Below are 23849 nucleotides of genomic sequence, written 5' to 3' on the forward strand. Positions count from 1 at the left end.
GTCAGTTTCGGCCTTTTACAAACGTTGTTTTCCTTGAAGCTTCCAATAAGGGGCTCAAGGCCATACTCCGGCACAACGCATTAGTCAAGTTATCTCGTCAAGTCACATATATGCTAGATCGGAATCTGATGATTCCAAGCCGATTGCGAAATCAGCGACATGGTCACTCTTGAGCTACCACTCATGTCTAAAGCAGATGCACAAGTGCATAATATTCCGCTCGGCCGTTGAAGTTGCATGCCAGCCCTAATCGTATACGTACGGAAATTCCTTCCGTCACCTGGCTGATCTTTACCAAGAGTTCTCGCCATCCCTTCGAACGCTCGACCTCCTTGACATGATCAAACAATGTGACCAAAATTTCGTATGGCTTAATATAGACGCAGTTAAAATGGACACATTCACCTTGGAACTTGCTTTTGTCTCTAATGTCCCTGTCTACCCAGACCCACAGAATTCAACATCACCAATATGGAAATGAGACGTCCTTCATGCAGCAACTCACTACCTCGCAGTGAAGCGCAGATACGCTTGTGTCCCGAGAAATTTGACGAATCATCCTCCGACGATGTACAGAGATTACCACCCGTCGACGGAGGGTTCCAGGCATGGATGTTTTTAGCAGCTTGTGTAATGATCGAGGCTTTGATATGGGGTAAGTCAGCTGCACGGCTCACAGATGACAGTCCCGAGGCTAACTGTGAGGAGGATTTGCTTTCGCGTTCGGAGTATTCCAGAAATACTATCACGCACATGAGCCCTTCCAAGACTCCAATATGGTAGCTGTTATTGGAACATGTGCTACGGTGAGATCAGTACCTTTGCTTACAACGGTCTTTTTCTAATATCGCATAGGGAATATCCTATCTTAGCTGTCCACTCGTCATCGCTGCTATGATCCTCCTTCCTCAATGGGGACGCTGGTTCTCATCTTTTGGTTTGGTAATAATGTGTCTTTCCCTGGCATTGGGCTCATTCTCTTCCAACATCACCCATCTCGTCCTTTCCCAAGGCGTCGGCTTCGGAATCGGCGGTTGTATAGCATATAGTCCATCCATCTTGTATATGGATGAATGGTTCGTCCACCGACGAGGACTTGCATTCGGGATAACTTGGGCTGGGTCAGGGGTATCCGGGATAATATTCCCGATTGGCCTAGAGAAGCTATTGAATCGCTTCGGGTTCGAAACTACTCTTAGGGTTATCTCGGTGGTGGTGTTCGTCCTCGCTGCGCCTTTCATATACTTCCACAAACCCCGGCTCCCTGTCAGAAAGACAGTCGACTATCAACGTCTGAACTTCCGCTTCCTTATGACCAGGATCTTTTGCGTCTATCAACTCGGCAACATCATTGAGGCACTGGGATTTTTCTTGCCCGGCATTTATCTACCAACCTATGCCCGAAGCATTGGCGCTACAGATTTTCTCTCCTCGTTGACTGTGACGCTTTTGAACCTGGCATCGGTTTTTGGGAGTGTTACTATGGGCCATTTGGCAGATCGATACCATGCCATCACATGCATTACCATCTCGACTGTCGGGAGTACACTGGCCGTGTTTTTCCTCTGGGGATTTGCATCAACCTTGCCGACGTTGTTCGTCTTTTCCATCGCATACGGACTATTTGCAGGTTGTTACTCGGCGACGTGGGCGGGGATCACTCACGAGGTCCGACGAGTCGATCCGTCTGCCGACGCAACTATGATATTTTCAGTCATCGCATTTGGACGAGGAATAGGGAATGTTGTTAGCGGTCCCTTAAGTGAGGCTATAGTCAGTGTAGACTCATGGAAGGGCTCTGCTGTAGCGGGATATGGCAGTGGATATGGGCTTATCATCCTGTGTACGGGGCTTAGCTGCTTGTTGAGCGGAGTATGTATAGTCGCGCATCATACGAAATGTATATAGGCGAGTGTATTTGCACAGTTATACTGATGATTAACGTCTGCTTTTTGGTGGGACAAAGGATAGTTCAGGTCGCTACATATGCTTTCTCATTTGATAGGCTCATACTTCATGGTGTGCCAATTATTTCTGTTCCTTTCGAGCACACTGCTGTTTACATTGAAGTCTACTTTTATTTTATGCATTCGGTTAGTAAAAATGACGTTGAGAAACTTGCTGGTTTACTTAAAAAGGAAATTTCCATATATCTACCGGCGATCCGGCTACGACAGTATATATCCGCCAGTGCGCCATAGCATGTTCTTTTTACTATTATCTACAAATTCTAGTGGATAATTCCAACGATACCAACTTCTATAGGGCCAACTTCTACGGTCAATAAAACACACAAATACTAGTTCCTTTGAAATGTTTGCCAGTGGCGGCTATACACCGTAGATCCGGCAGCATCCGAGTCCGCGGAAATATATTATCCTACTCGACCACCATTACCCTAGTTATTCACCTTCAAATTCTTACAGTCGCTGAGTAGTATTATGTCGTATATTCAAGTGCTGGTAAAAATCCAATAGTGCAAGAATGTCTTTTCTATGCAACGTTCAAATAAAGTTTTCACATCCACGACGCCTTGATCCAAGTCATCGGCGTCTACCGGATATCCCGACGATCCCGAACCCACTTAATCTTGGATGAACCTTCGAAGCTTAATTTCGACAGATTTTTATATCAAGTTGAAGCTGGAGCTTGGCTCAAGCTCGGAGTTATCAAGTGGTCGACGTCATTCCAAGAGGGCATGGCAAATGTTGAGTCCACGACACCAAACGTTCAATGGCTTATATTGTGGTTCATGACGCCAACGTAGAGGAGACTACCGGTTATTTGGAAACCTTACCTGGTATAATGAACTCGAATCCTACCGCATGCGTCACTGCGGTGATGATGCCTCGAGATGACTTGGAATATTGCCCTGTTTCGTGGGTTGAAAAGGTATTTAACTACCTCTGGCCGTAGCAATTCTTCTGCATCCTAACAAAATCTCTCTCAATTACCCTACACGATAACTCTTCAGAGATACTCCAAGAGCTATGCGTTTCGACATCATCACCCTCCTCCTGGCCGGAGTCACTGCCACCTCCGCAGCCACCACCACCTCCGGAGCAAGCGCAGCCTCAACCTGCGCGCCCTCAGCTTCGGACGCCAAGGTCCTCCAATTCGCCCTGGGTGTCTCCAACTTCATTGGCACCTTCTACAACGAGACCGTGAACAGCACCTTCGGAGAATCCAACAACGCCACCATCAGAGCATACCAGAAGATCCTCTTCGGCCTTGAGAAGGGCAACACTCTATCCAGCCAAGCCATCGAGAAGGTCGGCGCCAGGGCCCCCGGCTTCTCCAAGCCCGAGTGCGACTACCAGATCCCCGAGGTCAGCAGCACCCAGAGCTGGGCCCAGTGGGCCTACCGCTTCGAGAGTACCGTCACCGGTGCCTTCATCGGTCTTGCCGGCTACACCGAGTCTCCCGAGGTCGCCTTCCTCATGGCTCGTCTGGCTGCCGAGCACAGCGAACACTCTTCCTTGATTGGTAGCCGCGTCAACTCGACCTACTTTGCCCAGAACTCTACCTCTCTTGTCGCAGCTTATGGTCCCGCCCAGATCTTGTCCACCCGCAACCAGACTGGTAGCCTCGGCGAGTATCTTGGTGGCTGTCTCACTGCCCCGACTAGCCCTTGCGGCCCGCTCAGAATTGGTCCCTTGGCTGCTACTCCCTCTCCCTCCTCTTCCGCTGCGGCTAGCGGCACCAGCTTGGCTACCTCTGCTGCCCAGAAGATCTAAGAGGTCATATTGGAATGAAGAAACATCAGCCTCTGAATTGGGGAATGTTTCAAAATATACGATTGCGTATTAATTCGATCAATCTCAGAGGAGGAATATCGCTGTTAGATAGGACAGGATTGGCACATATATAATTAATGGACTAATTGGGAATATGTTGATGCTAATACACTGATCTATACATCTAATTTAATTATATTATTAGAGAGACCTTGGAACGGTGTTGGAATCACGTAGATCTCAGCCCCTAGGCCATTCGACGTTGTCGACAACGAAATCTCTTTCCATAGTATCATTTCTGTATTCAGATCATCTATCAAATCTCTAACTCGGCCATACATTCCGCGAAAACCCGCAATATGTCAGCGTCACCCCGAATACGAGGTCAGGAGACCACGTAGCTTCCATCTTTCTGATCTGCAACATCGTCCTTTGCCCCTCGGGATATTGTTCCAAGTTATTGCCCAGATATTACGAATTTGTCAAATCTATTGGAACCTTTGGCTCCGTATGCCGAGAGCTGCGAGAAAGGACGTTGTCCCCACGCTGGACCAGGATGCGCTGGAACGGAAGCGCGTACTCAACGTTCTAGCTCAACGAAGATACCGCGAGTCCCTCCCTTTTCCCAACAGAAAAAGGGATCGTACTGATACCAATTACCAGGCAAAAGAAACAAAGAGAGAATTCAAGCGCTACAGTCTTGGGCTGAAAAGAATGAGCCGTCAACCGCAATCCCTCCGCCCAACCAGCCACCTTGCGCATTACCCACCGCGCATGAATCGTTGACGACTTATACAGTATCTCCGAGAGAAAATCCCCCAGTATTAACATCTAAACCGACCCAGTCGCTACCGCAGGGCCTCTCACTACTGGAATGGAGCTTCCCGTGCTCTCCAACAGGGGAATGGCCCGAGATGAACGCCGAACCATTCGATTTCAACGAGCATGAAGACCTGCTTGCACATCAATTACCAGATATTCCAAACTTCCCCAGCAATATCACCGCAGAACTACAAGATGACGACACCACTTCCTTCAGCTTCCCGGACGATCGCATCCTGGAAGTCCCATCGCTAACACTCCTAAACGCGGCCATGAAAATCGCCCAACGATTGAACATCGCAGATTTGATCTGGGACATGTCGGCAGTCAGCCCCTTCTTTGAAAACAAATCATCTCAGTCATCAATGGCAGACCCACCTTCTTTGACTTCCTCCCCGACATCAGGACCCTCGTCAAGAACATCTCCATCATACCCTATGCCATTTGACGAGCTGCCTTCCCATCTTCAGCCAACTCCTACCCAGCGTTTGATCCCGCATCATCCCGTCCTGGATCTACTGCCTTGGCCGAGTACGCGGGACAAACTCATTCAAGTGTTTAATCTCCCTGTCAATATGCGTCCGCAAACGGCGCAGGATCCTATGGGAATTGTACGGCTTGTGTATGACATGGAGGATCCGAGCGGAGAGGGAATGAAGGTAAATGGACAGAATCCGTTTAAGCCACAGGAATGGGAGATTGGACAGTTATTGTTCCAGAGGTGGTGGTGGGCCTTTGAGAGTCATGTCGTGGAAAATAGTAATTGTGCTCGGAGAGACAGGGGGAAGGAGGTGTTGAGAATAGAGTGCTAAATTCTAGATATTACGGAGTACTTGGTGTGTGATAGACTCTGAAGGACCTTCCATGAAATACCGAAACAGAAAAATCGAGGAGATCAAGTAGGTGGTTTTTATACAGACACAGGGAACAACCCCTCGATGATATTCACGCAGTGAAAGACCCCTTCTGTTGAAGATTCTTGATCCTCCCAAGCAAGAACTCCAACTGCCTATAAGCCGCACCGGGGGTGTACTGCGGAATCTCATGGCCAGCATTATAGACCGAGCTGAACGTAAGACCACGCTCTGTATGCGCTGTTCCAAGGATACCGGCGCCGGAATCAGAGTTCCAAGGGATACTCGTCTCTCCGTTAGCAAGACCGTCTAGAGCAGCCGTATACGGCACGAACAGGGGCTCGGTAGGTGGTTTCTGGAACCCCTGCGCTCCATTCCAAGTCATATTCTGAATCGTAGCGAGGGTTCCGTTGGCGAAGAGCAGGTAATCGTACCAGCCATGGCCAATGAGGACGTTGTTCGTGCGCTCGATAACGCTTGGTAGTGGGCCGAGCGCGCTGGGAACAGAACCATCGCCGTGGGGGAAGACATGGCCGCCGCAGACTGCGTAGTTTGTTGGCGGGATGTTGAGGGCAGCTTGCACGGCGGAGTTGTTGAAGTAGTTGTTGGGTCCGCCGGCTAATGATGGGAAACCCATTTCGTCCCAGAGGAAGGGGCAGAAGTCTGTTAGGTGGTACATATTGAAGCAGGGGTTGACGTAGGTTGCTGCTTTGACGATTTCGTCCCAGACGGCGCAGCCGGGCTGCTTGATGTCTGGTGCTGTGGGGAAAAGTTTTGGTGGGGGGTAGGTCAGGGCCGTGTCTAAGAATTTGGTGTACCCGCATTCGTCGGCGCGGTGATTGATTTCTGTCATGAAGGTGTCGTTCAGAGCGAAAACGGAGGAGTATTGGTTCAGCGCTGCGACTGCCGGTGCTATCGGACTTGGTTAGCATGGGAATCTAGATCGGGTAGAGCAATAACTGACCATAGATCATAACATTATCCTCGTTAATTGACGGGTCATTAATCTGGATGCCCTTGAGGTTGAAGTACGTGGTGTCATTTCGGTTTAACATCCCATCTGCCAGATACGGAATGTATTGACCAGCATAGCTCTCCCCGGTGATATAGATCTTGTAGCCCTGCATGCTGAAGGTTTCAATGAAGCGCACCCAGAAATCATTGAATTGATTGGAGACATCAATCTCATTTTCAACAGTGGATGGTCCGGGGGAGAAGCCAGTGCTAGCCGGCTGGTCGATGTAGACGAGATTTGTCAAGTTGGTCCATGAGTAGGGGTTGCGCACAGGCTCATATACTCCAGATTGCCACAGGAAAGGACCGTTCTCCTGTAACAGGCCGTCGAGCGAGCTGCATCCAGGGCCTCCGTTCAGCCAGATGGTGATCTTTAGGAAAGAAAAAATGTTAGATGAAACTCTGCGACAGGTTGAAATCAACGTACCTCCTTTTCTGCAGCTGGGTTGGTAGATGGGAAGAACCAGAAGAACAAGCTTGATTCCCCATTATGCTTACCCGGCGACTCTCCATGGGGTTTGTTCGATAAGAGACCGGCATAGCTTTCACCGATGTCAAAAGGAACTTGTGGGAAGTGAGTTCCGTTCACTTGGAATTCTAGCAGAAGTGAATTGTAAGCAGACATGTTCGATCCTACCAAAGGCAAAGTTCGACACTTACTTTCTGTCTTCTTATTCAGATACTTGTGCTCAATCGGAGAAGAGGAAACCTCTCTTTTGCGCAGACCGTTCGCAGGCTGTTTGAAAGACGCAGCCTTCCGATGGGGATTTTGTAACGCCGCCACTGCGGCCACTAAGAGGATAAGGGGTGCCAAAATCAGCATTCTGGGATAATCCTCTGTGAATTTGGATAAACTGAGTTGGAGTCGAGGGGCACGGGGTCTGCCTTTATAATTCCATTGTTCCTTTTCAACGAGGCAAGCTAACCGGAGCGATTTATGCTCCGGGCATATTGATATTAGAGCACTACCAAGCTTTGCCAATAGCGATGGTGGCTAGTAGGGACGAGACCCACCGGGAGGCTGGCATTGGTCGCTGGCAAGTGGGATCTGCATCCATTGCAACGTCGTCAGGAACAACCCGCATGACGAGTTGATTGCCTACGCTTTTACTCCGCCGGAGTCCGTTATCCATGTGCGTAGCGTCGGCCCTGTGTCCATTTAAAGAAGTATCAGTGCAGGTACATGTTATCTTGTTTATGATTGCGGTGGGGCAAAAGTTGAATATCGAGGTACATCTAGTCGTTTTTAGTGAATGGGAATGCATAGGGTCACACCACATGCGATGTTAATGCTGCTGCCTGTATTCCGTTCAAAAAGCAAAATAAAATACAATTCAATTCAATTCAATTTGATACTGTAACATGAGAGCATAGATGGTGCACTCCCGATTTTTCATACGTACAAGAATAGTCGGCTGCTTATGCAGCTGTAGTCTAGTGGTTGAGCTATAGTGCTCAAAGAATATGGAAGGCAAGCGCAACGATAAATGTAAACGCCGCAAAACGCGGTGTTCGGTTATCGACAAATGCGCGAATCGTCTGCGAGACACACAGGCGTGCGACAAGTCACGCGTAGCTGTGGTTTGGTTCTAGCCAATTTAATAGGAAAAAGAAGCATTGATCCGAATCCGGTGATTGATAGTCTATAATTCTCTTTCACGAAGAACATGATACATACGACCATAGGGTGTGGAAAACAGGGCTTCCCGTCCGCTCAGCCGTACTTAAGCCACACGCCGGTGAGTTAGTAGTTGGGTGGGTGACCACCAGCGAATCCTCACTGTTGTATGTTTTTTTGTTTTGTTTTTGTTCTTTATCTTGTGCTCATGCTTAAAGCCTGGCTTTAATTCATGTTGGCATACATATAGGATGCGTTTGTCGCTGTATAGACTAAGCATTTGCCTACCTAGGTAGTTTGTCTCGTTTGTCATTCCCGGAAGCTTTATATATAACCTCCTTTCTATATATTATCACACTTTTTTTCCTCCTTCATCTCCCAAGTAGTATATAGCCTTAATATTTCACTACCTGAATAACTGTGTCTGTTCTATTATTATATCCTACGTGAGGACTACCACATACGACCATAGGGTGTGGAAAACAGGGCTTCCCGTCCGCTCAGCCGTACTTAAGCCACACGCCGGTGAGTTAGTAGTTGGGTGGGTGACCACCAGCGAATCCTCACTGTTGTATGTTTTTTTTTGTTTTGTTTTTGTTATTTCAGAAACTAATATCACTCAGAGGTACGTCTCGACTGGATCTATCCGCTTGTCATAATGCGATAACTGAGTAGCGGACCGAAATATACGTAATAGACAGCTTCGAGAGAGTGAAGAACTTTGAAAGGGCATGGAAATGGCCTGCAGAACACACCTCCCAGGCGCGAACTTGCAGCTAGCCATTCGCAAAAGAATCGTCCCATACTCATGCGTCAACGAACTGCGAGATCAATGGTTACTTTTCGCTGCAGCATGCGGCGTATCCTATGCTTCACGAGGGGGACTTTCCGAGCGAGAGTTTCCGGTAAGCTCAACACCCAGCATATATCTATAATTATCCTGACCCAAACCAGGAACCATTACAAAGCCACGTGATGGACCATGGCCGTTATTGTACAACAATGCTGTTGCAACTGGGACATTTGTAGGTGACTCTAATGCTACTGATTGCGACATTACAAAGAAACACGCAAGCACTCGACCGTGGAGGTCATCAAGAAAGGGTCGCTGAGTTACGTGCAGTGGACTGACTGTCTTGTTCTTCAACTATCTTCAATAGCGAAACAACCCTAATGCAGGTTTAATCCCGGTTTTGGCATTGGGTTTAGCATGGCGCTTGCGATTGGTTTGCATCGCGAGTCTGACATACCTAACACATCACCTTTCGTTACGGAGATTTGTTGACGTGTTTAATGGACTCTGTATGTTGTATGTCTTCATTTCTGGCTCTCAAGTAACACTGGGACAAACCGCTATCTCTTTTGCTGGCGTGAACTTTCAACTGCGAGCAAACCTGGATGATCAGGATTTTGCTGTTCGCATGAAGGAGCTGCCCTTGTCTAAATCGACACCTACAACAACATCCTGCATTATTGCTCACATCAAACTTGCAAGGATTTCCAACTCTGACCATGCGGAGCTTCCCACACAGCATCGACCTATCTACGGGAATGCCATTAAACTCGAAGAAGACATAAGCCTCCGCTTGAAAGACCTGCCTCCATTTTTCGACCAGAATATCTCCGTGGAACCGCACCTGGAGTTACCCAGGAGGATTATTTTATGGCGATCCTTCCATCTGCGCATCGTCCTCAACCGCCCGTCTCTATTCGAAGCCATGTAGACTAATATAGAGATCAGCTTATGCCCAGGCCCGATCCGTTCGTGTCCCATAGCTGCGGACGAATGCGTTCTTTCAGTCTGCGAATTCATGAAGTCTACCAACCATAGTAAGCCGCGGATCGTGTCCCATAGCTGCGGACGAATGCGTTCTTTCAGTCTGCGAATTCATGAAGTCTACCAACCATAGTAAGCGCGGCTTTGCATGGTACGCAGTATACTGGCTAATCACCGCCGGCTCCATACAAGCAACATGTCCGATGTATGGCCCCACCCACCTCCTTTGAACTTTCCTTGGGCGAAAGCCCCAGGCAGTGTCGCTGAAGCCCTATACAATTATTCTTCTATTGGTTTGGAGGATAACTTCGGCTGGTTTCCTCAGCGAAGAATCTATTAGAAGGCAACAGAATCAATTATACAAGGGCAGATAAATGATGGTTACAAGTTCAAAAGGGCAGTTCACCTGGGCATGGTGAGGTGATGACGTCACCTGCTACAGCCACCACCAGCCCATTTCTATGCCCAAAGCGGTCTTGGCGCACAATCTATCCTATAGCTACGATATATTTCTGGAAATGCCTCTTAGGCAGCGATATCTTGCCAGGTACATATGTGTGTATTCAATCTTTAGTTCCAAGAATGAATTCAACCTCGTGTTAACCGCACTCACCCACGCATGTATCTTTCCAAATCACATTGCCAAGGATTGAAGACAAGCCAAAGAAGCACCTTAAGGTTTATCGATGCATCTCACTGCATAGTAGTGCGGGGTGATGGGAGTGCGATAAAATATCAAAGTTGTTGGTTCTTTACAGAGAGAGGTACATGGTTACCATTTTAGGAAACGGACCTGGGCCTGAGATGGTATTACATATCTATGGATCAACCCGGATGCTAGCATGAGGTAGGAATCAATCTAGCTATTTTCGAACTCGGAAATCCTTGTCATTATTGTCGCTGCCTAGGGATGGAATGGGGAACTCGTGATCTGCACCTGCATCTGCGAGGGGGCGCGGCGTGAGCCCGATCGACACTCCAGGGCTGTGTAACAGGTGACATTCCTGGATCGGCAGTGGGGGGGGGGGGGGGGGGGGCTCTTGGTGATTTTAGATAAATCTATATTGTAGCCTTAGTGTGAAATTGGGTTGATCAAAGGACAGTTCATAGAGCTAGATCATATATGTTGTACAGCAAGTGCTACGTAGGATGGACAGATGGAATCATTTTATTGAAATATCATTGTACAAGATGTTGACCGACGAACAACGAACACGAGGGGAAACTTGAAATCGGCCTTGGCCTTCCATTTGAAGTAACATGATTTATCGACAGACAGGAGAAATATCCGCGTAAGCGTGGCACACCCCCAAAACACCAGGTATGGTGCTAGGGGCCCCGGGGCGTGCCACGATTACCCATTAAAGAACCCAAAAGATGAAAGCCTCTCAAAAGCATATAACCATAAACTCCCAGAGACAAAAGGATAACACATGGCCGATTCCATATCCCAAAATTGAACCCAAACTCCGATTCCCAAACCGTTCATCCAGGTATCATCAATCCATAGTAATCTTCAAATAGTCTTTCGTCATGTCGTGAAGTTGTTGAAGTTGGGAGACGCATTTAATGAGTGTTGCGTCGTTTCTTGAGACGAAGACTGATTTTCTTTCGTAATTCAGAGAACGGGTTCACCAAAGGACGGTTGTAGAATGGATCGTTCTTGAAGTCCTCATCGGTGAATTTCTGGAACGGAGTTAGTAATGGTGACACGATAAAATCGGGAGAGAGACATACCGTGCCAGGAAGGCGCATAAAGTTACCAGCAAAGTCATTCATCATATTGGAGCCTTCTTCGTAAGAGTATTCCTGGCCGTCGCGATCGGTGGTCCCAGGAGGATAGAAGGCGACGCCATCCAGTGGACGGTGACTGTTCAGGGCGTCGGCGATCTTGTGGTGGGGGGTAGCTCGGAGGGCCTCGGCATTTGACTCCTTGACAGCTTCCAGCGGGCTGGACTGACTGAAGCGGTTTCGTTCAGGGCGGGCTGCGTCGTACGGGCCCTCGTGGTGGTAGGAGAAATTGGTGACATCGTCCAGTCTGTCGATGATATCGGGTTGCACAAGCTGGTACCGGGGGTACTTGTTGGTGCGGCTGCGACGAGGAGCAGAGTGCTCGCGTTTGCGTCTCGGCTCAACCGGATGATGTTCGGGTGTGCCGGAATACCAGATAGAAGGCGCGGAGTTCACAGACTCAGAACGCGACCGAGAGTAGGCAGAGGGTGCTGGTGAAGTGTAGCGGGCATATGGATTGTTGCTGCCCATGCGTCTCCCCACGTTTTGGTGTCGATCTTGACCGACTTGGTTGAAGGGATGGTGGGGATGGTGGCCGGAGGCCATGTGGATGCAGTCGACTGCCATTTCGATGTTGTTTGGAGTGTTTTTCGTGTAAGATGAAAAGGTATCCAGGGTGAAAGGCGCAACGCGCAAACAGTACCCGGTGTTATAAGTAAGAGTACTTTATTTAGAACAGGTGAGGCTGAGCAGTGATGCAGGGTAGCTCGTACAGCAGCTGAGGATGTTGATTGTAATAAAAAAGGAAGAGAGAAATAGATGAAGCTGAGTAGATGTAAATGGGAAAAGGTCGAGTGAGTCAAGGAGAGCTTATATCAAAGGAAGCCGCGGGCGTGACGTGATGACTTGCGTTGTAGTCCACGCCTAACGATCTCCGTGGCTAAACATGGCCTAGTCCTCTAATGTGGGTTTAGTACTTGATTAACATTTTCACTAATTGCATGTACCAATTATCACTTCGTATAAAAAGATCATGTGGGTCGATATGTAGGGCTTAGTACTTGAGGCCGACTCCCGGAACGTCTACGGAGGATGGAGGTGATATCATGGGTTGTTACATAGCCCTAGAAGGTACCACTCAATAACTTCATCTACTTTATTACAAACAACTTAATTCAAGTAGATTCAAATTCTATCGCTATTTTACTTGAAATGTCCCATGATTCACCATGCATAAAGACTAAAACCCATGCGAGGCCCATGTTGCATCTCACATCCGAGACTTCCACGCAGTCCACGTACTGATCGACTCCTATGACGATATCCCGACATGAACTCCACATATTGTTTCTTTTATTTCTTTCTGGTTCTTTTATTTCTTTAATCATCCTGCTAATCCAGGCAATAAAAGTCAATTTACTTAATAAGCAAAAAAACCGCCGGATATCTATTCCCGGAGTTTCCGAGCGATGACTCGCTCACGGATTAAGCTTATCGCTAGGGGGAATGGGATGTTTCAGTGCCATCTACCCCTGGCCTGGTCTAGATCTAGACTTTACTAGATTTAACTAGACTTTACCTTGGCTAATTGTAAATTTCTTCTATTTTCACCGCTTTTTACTCCTTACTATTTACGCCTATCTCCTCTCGTCCTACATACATACAATCTGGATCAGATGTCTCAAGTATAGCTACACACATATGTAATGTACCCAATTGGAACTTTGCTCTCGACGTTAGTTTTCTCGGGCAAACCAACATAATTTGTCGCAGAACAAGCATTTGCCTCGTCGATATTGATAAGAAGGCAGCTCGTCAATCAGTGGGTATTTCTCTTTCGCTGTAGGAAAAAGCACAATAATCCATCGCGTGTATGGATCTTGCGGAACGCAATTAATGATTCTAAGGTTATATATGCATGGGGCGATATATCGCCCAGAGCGAAGGAATGCAGTCAGCAATAGGACTGCCACTATCCAAGTTGGAGCGGACAGCGAAGTGGACTACAGTATCAATGTTTATATAAAAAGCAGAATTACTACATATGCATGCGGCAAAACTAATCTAAGAGCAACTACGTATGTAGTTGAAGTTCTCAATCGAGCTTTAGCCACACTGCGAGTTGCTCACAGAGGAACATATTATCTATGCGACTGTTCATTCCTAGAAGATACCAACCTCGTCAAAAGCTAGGATTCGCATTACGAGAAGAACTTTTCTTTTACACAAATAAAGAGTGACTGGAATAAGCTATTACTACTGGTTATAGCAGTAGAAAAGCGAATCTGGTAGTCCTGTAGTAAGTGTAGCATTTCACTCTTGGACTATACATCACATTTTCCGCTCAACGACTGGGCCAGATCGACTCTGTGTTTTTAAATATGACAATACTATAGATAATTTTATTAAAAACTGATTGCCAAAATTGACCTTCCCTGAAGAAATTTTTATTGCTGTGCCAACACGGAATCTCTATACCAACGGTAAATCGCTGTGCCAACGGCTTGATCGCTGTGCCAACCGGGAAGTCCCCCTGCCAATGAGGCTCACCTTACAGCGGCGAACAAAGAATGAGAATTATCAAGGGGGACAGAGCCGGTAAAAATGAGGGCCATAATAGATATAAATGTGCAAGTAGGTATACTTGGTATCATTTGCTAATTAATTGGTTAGGGTTAAACCACATGTATTTAAATCCTACACAGGGGGTGCGCCGCCCGCTGCTGTGAGCAGCTGGCAGGTAAATTACATTACCAAAAATGTGTGTTACGAAATTGTAGATATAGCAGCATTTTCACCATGGCAACACGCCGAGTAATTGTTCCTACCTGGTACGTAGGTTTATAAACTCAGTCGCTTTCCCCAGCTTTTCCCCTGCTCACCTTTTCCCAATTCCTGCTGCATCTCTTCCGTTACCTCGGACCTTTCCAATTTTCAGTTGACTGAGAGAAAAACCGATGAAGTGTCACTTTCATCATGGAGAATTATCAGAAAATTGAGAAAGCCGGTGAAGGTGGCGTTTTTGCAGCGTCTGTTTGGAATGGCTACCCTGGACCCTAGCTAACGGACGTCTTGTTTATCACAGGAGCATACGGTGTCGTCTACAAGGCTCGAGAGCTAAACTATCCCAACCGCATCGTTGCTTTAAAGAAGGTCCGACTCGAAGCCGATGAGGGCGTCCCTAGCACAGCCATGCGAGAGATCTCCCTGCTCAAGGAAATGAAAGACGAGAATATTGTCCAGTTGCTGAATATTGTACACGTCGATAGCTACACCCTCTATCTCGTCATGGAGTTTCTAGACTTGGACCTGAAGAGATATATGGATGCTCTGCCTGTCAGCGAAGGTGGCCGCGGCAAAGCTTTACCCAAAGGATCTAGAATGAACCTAGGTCTTGACGAAGCGATGGTGAAAAAGTTCATGGCACAGCTTCTTGAGGGTGTCCGCTATTGCCACAGTCATCGTATTCTGCATCGTGATTTAAAGCCGCAGAACTTGCTTATTGACCGCGAGGGCACCCTGAAGCTAGGTGACTTCGGACTTGCTAGGGCTTTCCGTATTCCACTACGGAGGTATAGCCACGAGGTAATAACCCCTACTCGAAGGAAAACCATTAGACTGTTGAATACTAACGTGTATTCTTTGCTAAGGTCGTGACCCTATGGTATCGTGCCCCAGAAATTCTTCTCGGTGGTCGCGTTTACTCCACCGGCATCGATATGTGGTCTGTGGGCGCTATTTTTGCTGAGATGTGCACCCGCAGGCCACTCTTCCCGGCCGACTCAGAAATTGAGGAAATATTCACAATATTCCGGTAAACACTAACTCCTTATGTCTATATTGTAATTGGGATTGACGTTCTCAATTCGATAGCCTCCTTGGTACCCCCAACGAAGAGACCTGGCCCGGTGTCACTGCCTTGCCCGACTACAAAGCCACCTTCCCTCAATGGACGCGGCCTCGCACCCCTCTGGTGCCAGGCCTAGAGAGTGCTGGCTGCGAACTACTAGAGGGCCTTCTTCAATACGACCCCGCGAAAAGGGTTTCAGCGAAGCAGGCTTGCCTCCATCGCTACTTTCGTAAAGGAAGTTCGTACTACTCTGGGCGCGCCCGCCGAGGCAGAGCCAATGTGATTGAAGCTGATTAAACGGCGATCTTATGTTTGAAGCTATGAACCTACGGTCTGCTTGTATTTCGATATCGTGCAAATGCGAATAACGCGAGACTAATACAACTACATCAAAGCCGCTCTATGACCCAAGAATTGGAATTGCGTATTCCTAGTATTCACCTTTTGTAACACTGAAATCCCTAGAGCTGCTGAACATATTGTACATCGTATGGTAAAAGACCGTCATCTTCAGATCTACTCATTCGTGGTATGATACAAACTCAACACTGTAAGACAAATCAATGCAATAACGTTCCGGTTGCACGGTTTTCTAGACAATGGGTGCAAGTATATCTCAGCTCTCTTTCTGTAGCGGGTTCTGCCGGAACACATTTTCCTAGTATGTACATCAATTAGTAACGTGGTACGTATATGAAGGGACCTAGTTACATTGGCCACTAGTTACCCAAGGTATAGTCCACCTCAATTATAGACAAGACTTGGTTTCCAACAAGATGATATGAAGTCCAGCCTTGACAAACCACTTAGACAATGCCCAGTCTACTGTAGCTCGAGGTGTGGCCGCGCCTTGCTTGTTGCTAACTCCTGTGGAGGCCCCTGCTCCCTAGTAATAGGCACAGTTGCCACTTGCTCTAACAGCGTCCCGTTTTTAGCTGCAGCCCTACCCCGTCGCCGACGAAAGAACCAGAAGGCTGCGATGACTCCAAAGACGACCGGAATCCCAACGCCTAGCCCGACGCCGAGACCCACGTCGAGATTATCACCGCTCTCACTTTTCCCTGATGACCCAGACGGCGCCGGAGTTGGAGAACTTGATTCGGTAATTGCAGGCGCGCTTGATGGGGAGATTGTGAGTGCAGTTACAGCACGAACTGATCCGAGTGTGAACGTCTCAGAGTCACTGCAGCTGCAGGAACTGAAGCCTGAACAGCAAAATGTCCCCTTTCCGCAAATACGGACACCGTTTCCGCCGACTAAATAAATGAATTAGTTAAACTAGTTCAAAACTGGCCATCGATTAGGCTTTGGAATCCTAACAGGCTTCCTACAGTATTGGTGATGTGCGCACTGTGAGGGGCACGTTGGGACCGACTTGTTTCCCCACTCAGGATCGGTGCAGGTGTTTAGCCAGTAGCTCGTTTGACCATTCTCCTCAATATTCATACAGAGCCCGTTGCTGGCACAAATCTCCCCCTGTCCGCAACATTGGGCGGGGTTCCCGTCTGCCGAGCATAGAATTCGACCGGTGTCTGGGGTTCCATTTGAATTGTAGCATTTGGCCATTGCATTGGTCTTCAAAAGGCTTGAAGCGCTGGAGGCTTGCGGGAAGGGGTTAGGGGGTTGGAGGTTGGAGAGGACGGGATGAGGACAAACCTACAAATAGAGTAGGTGCAATCTCACTTGAACCCTGCGGCACACGGCCTACGGGCGAGGCGGCCAGCGCGCCCCAAAAGTATGGCTGTGGGAGACTAGCTGAGCAGACCCCAGCTGTGCTGATTTGCCCAGGCAAAGAGACATGAATCTTGATTCGCAGGATCTGCAGCTACCCAGGCGCTAAAGGGGTGCGTGTGGTCTTGGTTGTCGATCCTGGCGTTCAAATTTTATCGTATCAAACATAATGTTGCAATGCTCTGTATGCAGTTGGCCAGGAGACGAGATTAGTAAAGGGGTATATAAGAGGATGAAATTGCGTCCCAATGTAACGCCCTCCGAGCACAAGATACGTTCCTTCAGAAAGACAGGATGAAAGAAATTGTTGATTCTGAGATACAACTTACAACATATGTGATCTGTTCATTATAGGGGCCCCATTGAGTGTCTTGGCAATTTAGCCTGGGCCAAAGGAAAGTGCACTTTCTATTATCAAGCAGTTCAGAGCATGACCAATTCACCACTTTCATGTTAATCAATTCCTTTTGACAATTCGGAGTCTACAAATGGAGGATTTCCTCTTCGGCTTCCTTGCTCCTTCAACCTTTTTGTAGGTTCACATCAAAAAGGGGATGGGATCAAGCGCCAAAACACTCAGGTCTGATCAGATATCGTGATGCAAACAACCAACACGACCTATTTATAGACGCAAACACGAGAGCCAACGAGCCAGCCTCCAACAGCATTCAAATTACACCCGCATTGGTCTCGTATCGTCTATAGGATGTCTAGAGCAACTTTTCTACAGATAAACCAAACAGAAGGGGCAATTACAAGTAAGTTGACCATATGACCAGAACTCGAGACCGTATGATGGAAAAGGAAACCATCTGCTCGGTGAGTAGGTGGAATATTTTAGACAAAAAGCCTGGGCCACGCTAAATATTAGGGTATACTGTCGCGCGATTTGACTAACGCCTAGGAGAAACGGGCGACCGATAGGGGTGTTTGTCAGATTGGAATACGGCCACTAGGCCATAAGCATTAACCTTGGATTTTCGTATGGTCTAGTGGTAAAATACGCCGTATTTTGTCCGTCACTATTGCACCTATATACCGTATAGGGTGAGATATCCCAAGTGATAATTATCGTGGAGGGGACTATCGGTCATCATTCATAATTTCGAATGACATGCTCGCAGGGTCGCAGGGTGAAGCTCGCAGGGTTTTATTTCCCCTTTGCCATTTTGAGTCATAACTAATAGGCTTCTTACGACAGCCTTATACCTGTAGCCTTATACTCCATGCAAGGGAACTAAAAACATTGTCGACGTTTTAGCCAATATCAACGCATAAATTTATAGATGAAACTGAAGACGATGATTGGTTCCCGACTTTGACTTGCTCCACATCTGAGAAACCAGAACTCCATCAACACAACAACTCCCTTCATCGGATGAGATGCCTCTAGTACAATATTCTGATTCGGAATCCGACTCAGAATCTAGATCTTCTCTCCGGCCGGCTAAGAAACCTCGTCACAATATCAACCCAGGTCCATCTCTGCCGCCCCTACCTGCATCATTCCACAACCTCTATGCCTCAAGCACACGTGTGAGCGTGCAAGATAATCCCAGCCTCCATGGCGGCCGGAAACGCGTAATCCCCCATGTGGAAGGAAACTGGCCAACACACCTTTACCTCGAATGTGAGTGCCAGGTCTAATCATTTCCCCGGTACAAGCAGCTAACTTTGACAGGGTACCCAGGAAAAGACGAGCTATCGCTCCTTGCAGATGTCATCTCTCAGTCTGGGAATGTGCCAGATGAAAAAGCACATGTAATGCACAGTCTCCTGCATAGCGATCTGGGTGCCCAGCTACCCCTTCATATCAGCCTGTCTCGCCCGGTGGTTCTTCGCACCGAACAGCGTGCCTCATTTACTGAGGCGCTGCAAAAGGCTATTGACGACGCGCATGTTTCATCGTACGTCCTGAACTAAAGGTTTTCTTAACCATCGTCTAATTCTTGAACTAGATTTCACGTGCAGCCGGATTCTTTATATTGGTCACCGAACTATGAAAAGACACGCTGGTTCCTCGTCTTGGGCGTTCAGAGACCGAGCAATGATGGTTTAAACCGCCTGCTGAAGCTGTCAAACGACACTCTTGCTCGCTTTGGCCAGCCGCCACTTTATGCAACCTCCTCGACTCATGAGCAGCATACCAGTGTATCCCTCCGTGATAGGAGCAGCAGTCTGACCGGCGAGGACTTCTCGAAATGCTTCCATATCTCACTTGCCTGGTGTCTGTCAGAGCCCAGCCCAAAGGAACGTGAGCGGGTTGCCGGGATAGATTTGCGAGGTTTGAGGGGAATTCAGGTTGGATTCGATAGTGTCAAAGCAAAGATTGGGAATATTGTCGGTAGTATACCATTACAAAAAAACCCATAAGATGGCGTGTTCTTCCAACAATTTGGACGTTGTCTCCCGAGCCCATCGTGAAAAGAACATCCAAAACTCGAGATTAAATTACAGATGTACCTATTCAACTTGTTTGAGTTATTCAGGTTCTCATAAATCATCTAAATCGAAACGCCTCGTGCTAATTTCCTTCCTGCCGAGGGGAGAGTGGATGTGTTGACATGCATACATGCGATGCGTGAAATCAATCTGGTTCCTATAGTAAAATCGTCGTCCGGCTGGAAGGCAGCAAGTCGGGAACAGGATTTAGCCATTGCAGCTCATGAAAAATGAAAATAAAGATAAAGATGAAGATTCATATCACATCTTTCTTCCTCCTTCATCTCCCTGGCAGCATCTAGCCTGAAGAGGATGTCTCCTCCAAGTTGGTATCGGTAATTACGGTAATATTACCCACACGATCGCGTCTTCCCGCGATCAACTCCCATCTTCCTCCCTCAACACCTAGCCACCATGCAGGTCCCAACTGTAACTCTAGTGAGTCTCAATCACCAGTGACCAAGATGCCCTCTAACCTTTATGCCTTATCTAGGAAGACCTCCAAGCTTTCCAATCTAAGCACTTTCCTGGCCAACAGCTGGCCGCGTTTCCCCAAGAAAATGACGAGACAACAGACGAGGATCTCGGATACTACCCAGATGGAGTGAAGCGCACACTCACAGATGAGCAGATTCGCATGTTCAGACACAGCGAAATCCATGCCCTGCTGCGAGAGAGGCAGCTTCAAGCTGATGAGGCGCAATACCAAGCTCGGATGCAGTCATCTCCAGATGATGGATCAGAGGGCAAACCACCCTCTGCACCGGAGAAGCGGCCTCTAAGCGCAGAGTCTCAAACACAAGGTGGAGATCAGAAGCGCTCGCAGTCACGGAAGGGGTCCAGGAAACACATTCCAGAAGACAAATCCTCTACTCTCCTCGACTACGGGGACGACTCTGGTCAAGCACAAATGGCAAGGCCACCAGTGTCACACCAAGGTCGCAGGATTATCTCCTACGATGATTGAACTAATCCACCTGGTATGCGCGATGTTCGAGTCAATTCCCCACCCCATGCCGAGTACCTGGCCAGAAACCCCTATCCCTGATCCAATGGACAAGGCCAAGCCTACCCTCCTCACGGAACTAACCAAGCGGTAAGTTATCCACATTCTATCCCACTACACCCTCGCCCGTTCATGATGAATACATGTATCATCCTTAGCCGGAAAGCCATACCATCTATGGATGTGTAAGGCATTGACGACCTTAATCTTCTCTCTGAGGGCTCCTTAATACCTTTCAACCACATGCACACTGTTTAGTTGCGATTCTAACAGCTTATCAGTTTCGTTACTTCACCTCGGGCTTTCCGATGAAAGCTTGTCACTTCTCGCATCTGTGAAAAGGGCACCCAGCCCACCACTCCCACAAGAACGCCCCCAGGGGTCCCGTCCTATCACTGAGTGTCCCGAACGAGATAACAATGAAATGGATTCTACTGGCCTTGGAGTCAGTAGATCGGTTGACGAATGGATTCCTGGTCTTGGCGATTCTATCAGAACAGAAGCGACCGGCCTACCTTGCAAGTTGAGAATTCACCGGTGCAGCTAACCCGCATCCCGAATCCGAGGTTGCCAAGGGCCGAATATCACCGTTGTTGGAGTGCGTGACAACCTCGAAGATCCCATCACCCGGCTTCGCGGGCTATCTCTTGCAGTATTCGTCGAAGATCGATATCAGAACCGTTGGCGTCACAAGATGAACAACCGTGATCATATGTGCTTACAGTCCCTTGCATCGGCGACTTCTGGCGGTGACCATAACACCCAACTTTCGGCTTATCTGATCACCAACATAAAATTGAGTAAAGTAACTTTTGACTGAGCTACCATATTACGCAAATTTCCCAATGTACTTCTTGGCCGAGAATGCTCGCAGCCACGGCCCATCCCAGGGCCCAAACTAGTTTCATCAAAGCCAGCTTCCTTCTACTCCCACGCAAGACTGCATTCACACCACATATTCTGAAACGGATGTTTGACTGTAACCTATCGCGCACAACATGGGCCTGCTTGGTTTCCTGCACTAACCAGACCTTATAACATCTCTAAGACCAAGGGTGAAAGTAGACAGTCAATGATTCAGCATATTATTATATTCGTACAGGTATATTTCCAAACATCGCTGCAGTATGTATATGCAAGACAAAGTCAACCCAAGCAGCACTCGAGATCTAAACAAGGTATCGAAAGTATCAAAACAAATGCCCCCAAATGCGAACCTAGAACACCATAAAACCCCATTCCAGATACAGTTTTATACAAGCCAAGCCAACCCAGCAACAGAAATGCAAAAGCGCAAATGCAGTTAAGCATTATTCGCACAAGAAAAGCTTGCACTGCTGGGGTTATCATGAAGAGCTTTCCCGGAGACCCAAAGACCCAGACCGCACAGCGTGACACCAACAGTAATAGCAAAGAGATTCAGCAAAGTGAGCGCAATCTTCTTCGGCGACGAGAACCACAGACCCTTGTTCATATACAACCAAAAGATGCCACTGAAGCCGTACGTAAACCAACTGGCGAAGAGGGCGGCGATCAAGCTGAGCAGGTTACTGAACACCGGTATCGCGGAGGAAATAATCCACGCCATGATCCACAGCGCGAGAGCAATACCAATCCACGACCCCGTCGCGATCCAGTCGCGCTTGTGCATGCGGTCTGTTCCCTGGAAAATACGCAAGTAGACGTATTTGAACGCGACGTGACCGTTGATCACACCGGCGATGATGATGGTCGGCAGTGAGATACCGTACGCGACTTTCGCGACCATGGGCGAGGCGGAACCCAGCGCTGGAGAAGTCACGCCGCTACCGGCGTACCGGTAGATCACTAGCGCAGCGGTGATGTACAGGCCCATGTCGATGCCTTGCAGGAGAAGAAGAGATTTCGTGAAGTCCTTTGGGTTCTTGAGTTCGGCCATTAGGCCGAAGAAGGCGGCGTGGCCGCAGAAGGCGAAGACGATGTTGCAGACTGCTGAGAAGCCGTGGAAGAGGTTCGTGTCGACCACTGCGACGACGTCGTGTCCGGGTTTTGTGATGCCGACGGCGACCATGACGATTATGACTGATGTCATGATGCTTGCGAATGCTGCGGTTGGTTAGTGGGTCGGTTTTTCGGGATGGAGGGGATGGAGGATGGAAACCCACAAACTATAGATAACCATGACATCTTTTCAAGAGTGCGAGGTAATGAGCAAAGGAAGGAGACGATCATGCCGACGATGCCGAAGACAATGGAGCAGGTGCCGTGGTTTGTGATGGTGTTCATGGCAACGGTGAAGGTCAACAGGTGGCTAGCCATGATGAAGATGAAGAAAATGATCTGTGCCGCGCCGATGAATTCTCGACCCCATTTCCCTGCTACCACTTCACCGGCGTCTGCCATCGTGGAGATGTGAGGATACTTCCATTTCATCTGTCCCATCACGTAGCCGGTGTATGTGGCCAGTGAACCCAAGAGCACCAAGACGATGATCGCGCTGAGGATAACATTAGCTCCAATTCCTGCACAGTGAGTCAGAAGGTAATCTTACGGAACCAATCCCAGACCTGCGACAGCGGCGGGCAGTGACAGCACACCCAGTGATACTGTCTCGGCGACCATCACTAATAGAATGTTAGATTGGAGGCTGATTTTGATATAGCATGTTATCACATACGTAGACCACATTGCCTAAACCGGAAATACGTTAGTCACAGAGCTATTTCACTTTCGAGCTATGCAAACATACCACCACTTGAGTACTTTGTACTTGACCTCAGCGAACTCCTCGTCGCCAAAGGCATCTTGTCTGACTTTCGGAACCTCAACAAACTTCTCTGGATCAGGCTGCAAGTCCGCTGGGTTGATATAGGGACTCTTCTCGTTGGAACCAACATCCAAACCAGCAGGCGAGGAGCTCATAGCGAAGATATCAAAACCAGAGTATACCCGGGAAGTAGATATCACGACGGAAATCGAGCTCAAAAGCGGAGAACGAAAGCAAATCGCTTGACACAACAAATTGAACGAGAGATAGAGGTCTTCACGAATGGAAAATAGTATTAAAAACTCGAATTGACAGAAAAACGCACCCACCAACTTCGTAAATTGAAGAATAAAGAATCCGCCACCCCGAAACAGATGTGGATCTCCGACCTGCGGACCGAATCGACGAATCAGCTCATCGGGACGTAATAGAAAGGCCGAAAAGGAGTTGGTCCGCTGGAGCCGAATGGGCAAATCTGCTGGGCAAAACTGGGGAAAAGGAAAACTTCGCTCCGATGCCGG

General features: G+C 48.1%; 8 protein-coding genes across 8 annotated transcripts, besides 4 other annotated features; 5 read left to right on the forward strand and 3 right to left on the reverse strand.

Moving 5' to 3' along the window:
- Positions 1–2990: 2990 nt before the first annotated feature.
- N7525_009414 (uncharacterized protein) lies at positions 2991–3737 on the forward strand (the record flags this gene model as incomplete). The annotated part of the gene is made up of 1 exon (XM_061214714.1): positions 2991–3737. One exon carries the CDS (start codon positions 2991–2993, stop codon positions 3735–3737), a length of 747 nt encoding a protein of 248 aa, XP_061069145.1.
- Positions 3738–4651: 914 nt separating this feature from the next.
- Positions 4652–5371, forward strand: N7525_009415 (uncharacterized protein; the record flags this gene model as incomplete). Its single annotated transcript, XM_002563470.1, has 1 exon — positions 4652–5371. One exon carries the CDS (start codon positions 4652–4654, stop codon positions 5369–5371), a length of 720 nt encoding a protein of 239 aa, XP_002563516.1.
- A 133-nt stretch (positions 5372–5504) lies between these two features.
- cpdS (uncharacterized protein) lies at positions 5505–7250 on the reverse strand (the record flags this gene model as incomplete). The annotated part of the gene is made up of 4 exons (XM_002563471.1): positions 5505–6325; positions 6378–6798; positions 6855–7024; positions 7088–7250. 4 exons carry the CDS (start codon positions 7248–7250, stop codon positions 5505–5507), a joined length of 1575 nt encoding a protein of 524 aa, XP_002563517.1.
- Positions 7251–7953: 703 nt separating this feature from the next.
- Positions 7954–8058: a sequence feature (Protein overlapping with rRNA (N7525_009417, KAJ5831164.1) was converted to a misc_feature.).
- Positions 8059–8069: 11 nt separating this feature from the next.
- Positions 8070–8212: a sequence feature (Protein overlapping with rRNA (N7525_009417, KAJ5831164.1) was converted to a misc_feature.).
- Positions 8213–8517: 305 nt separating this feature from the next.
- Positions 8518–8616: a sequence feature (Protein overlapping with rRNA (N7525_009417, KAJ5831164.1) was converted to a misc_feature.).
- A 52-nt stretch (positions 8617–8668) lies between these two features.
- Positions 8669–8720: a sequence feature (Protein overlapping with rRNA (N7525_009417, KAJ5831164.1) was converted to a misc_feature.).
- Positions 8721–9027: 307 nt separating this feature from the next.
- On the forward strand, positions 9028–9769 carry N7525_009418 (uncharacterized protein; the record flags this gene model as incomplete). The annotated part of the gene is made up of 2 exons (XM_061214716.1): positions 9028–9070; positions 9381–9769. The coding sequence occupies 2 exons, from the start codon at positions 9028–9030 to the stop codon at positions 9767–9769; spliced, it is 432 nt and encodes a 143-aa protein (XP_061069147.1).
- Positions 9770–11388: 1619 nt separating this feature from the next.
- Positions 11389–12180, reverse strand: N7525_009419 (uncharacterized protein; the record flags this gene model as incomplete). The annotated part of the gene is made up of 2 exons (XM_002563472.1): positions 11389–11508; positions 11560–12180. 2 exons carry the CDS (start codon positions 12178–12180, stop codon positions 11389–11391), a joined length of 741 nt encoding a protein of 246 aa, XP_002563518.1.
- A 2349-nt stretch (positions 12181–14529) lies between these two features.
- On the forward strand, positions 14530–19507 carry N7525_009420 (uncharacterized protein; the record flags this gene model as incomplete). Its single annotated transcript, XM_061214717.1, has 7 exons — positions 14530–14560; positions 14639–15138; positions 15204–15367; positions 15427–15641; positions 18528–18764; positions 18816–19041; positions 19093–19507. The coding sequence occupies 7 exons, from the start codon at positions 14530–14532 to the stop codon at positions 19505–19507; spliced, it is 1788 nt and encodes a 595-aa protein (XP_061069148.1).
- Positions 19508–19990: 483 nt separating this feature from the next.
- On the forward strand, positions 19991–20543 carry N7525_009421 (DUF3807 domain-containing protein; the record flags this gene model as incomplete). Its single annotated transcript, XM_002563476.2, has 2 exons — positions 19991–20014; positions 20070–20543. 2 exons carry the CDS (start codon positions 19991–19993, stop codon positions 20541–20543), a joined length of 498 nt encoding a protein of 165 aa, XP_002563522.2.
- A 1342-nt stretch (positions 20544–21885) lies between these two features.
- Positions 21886–23483, reverse strand: N7525_009422 (neutral amino acid permease; the record flags this gene model as incomplete). The annotated part of the gene is made up of 5 exons (XM_002563477.2): positions 21886–22667; positions 22727–23058; positions 23113–23185; positions 23239–23252; positions 23311–23483. The coding sequence occupies 5 exons, from the start codon at positions 23481–23483 to the stop codon at positions 21886–21888; spliced, it is 1374 nt and encodes a 457-aa protein (XP_002563523.2).
- Positions 23484–23849: the final 366 nt, after the last annotated feature.

Source organism: Penicillium rubens (assembly GCF_028828025.1).
Source record: "Penicillium rubens strain IBT 27055 chromosome Unknown utg000003l_segment0_segment0, whole genome shotgun sequence".
NCBI lineage: Eukaryota > Fungi > Ascomycota > Eurotiomycetes > Eurotiales > Aspergillaceae > Penicillium > Penicillium rubens.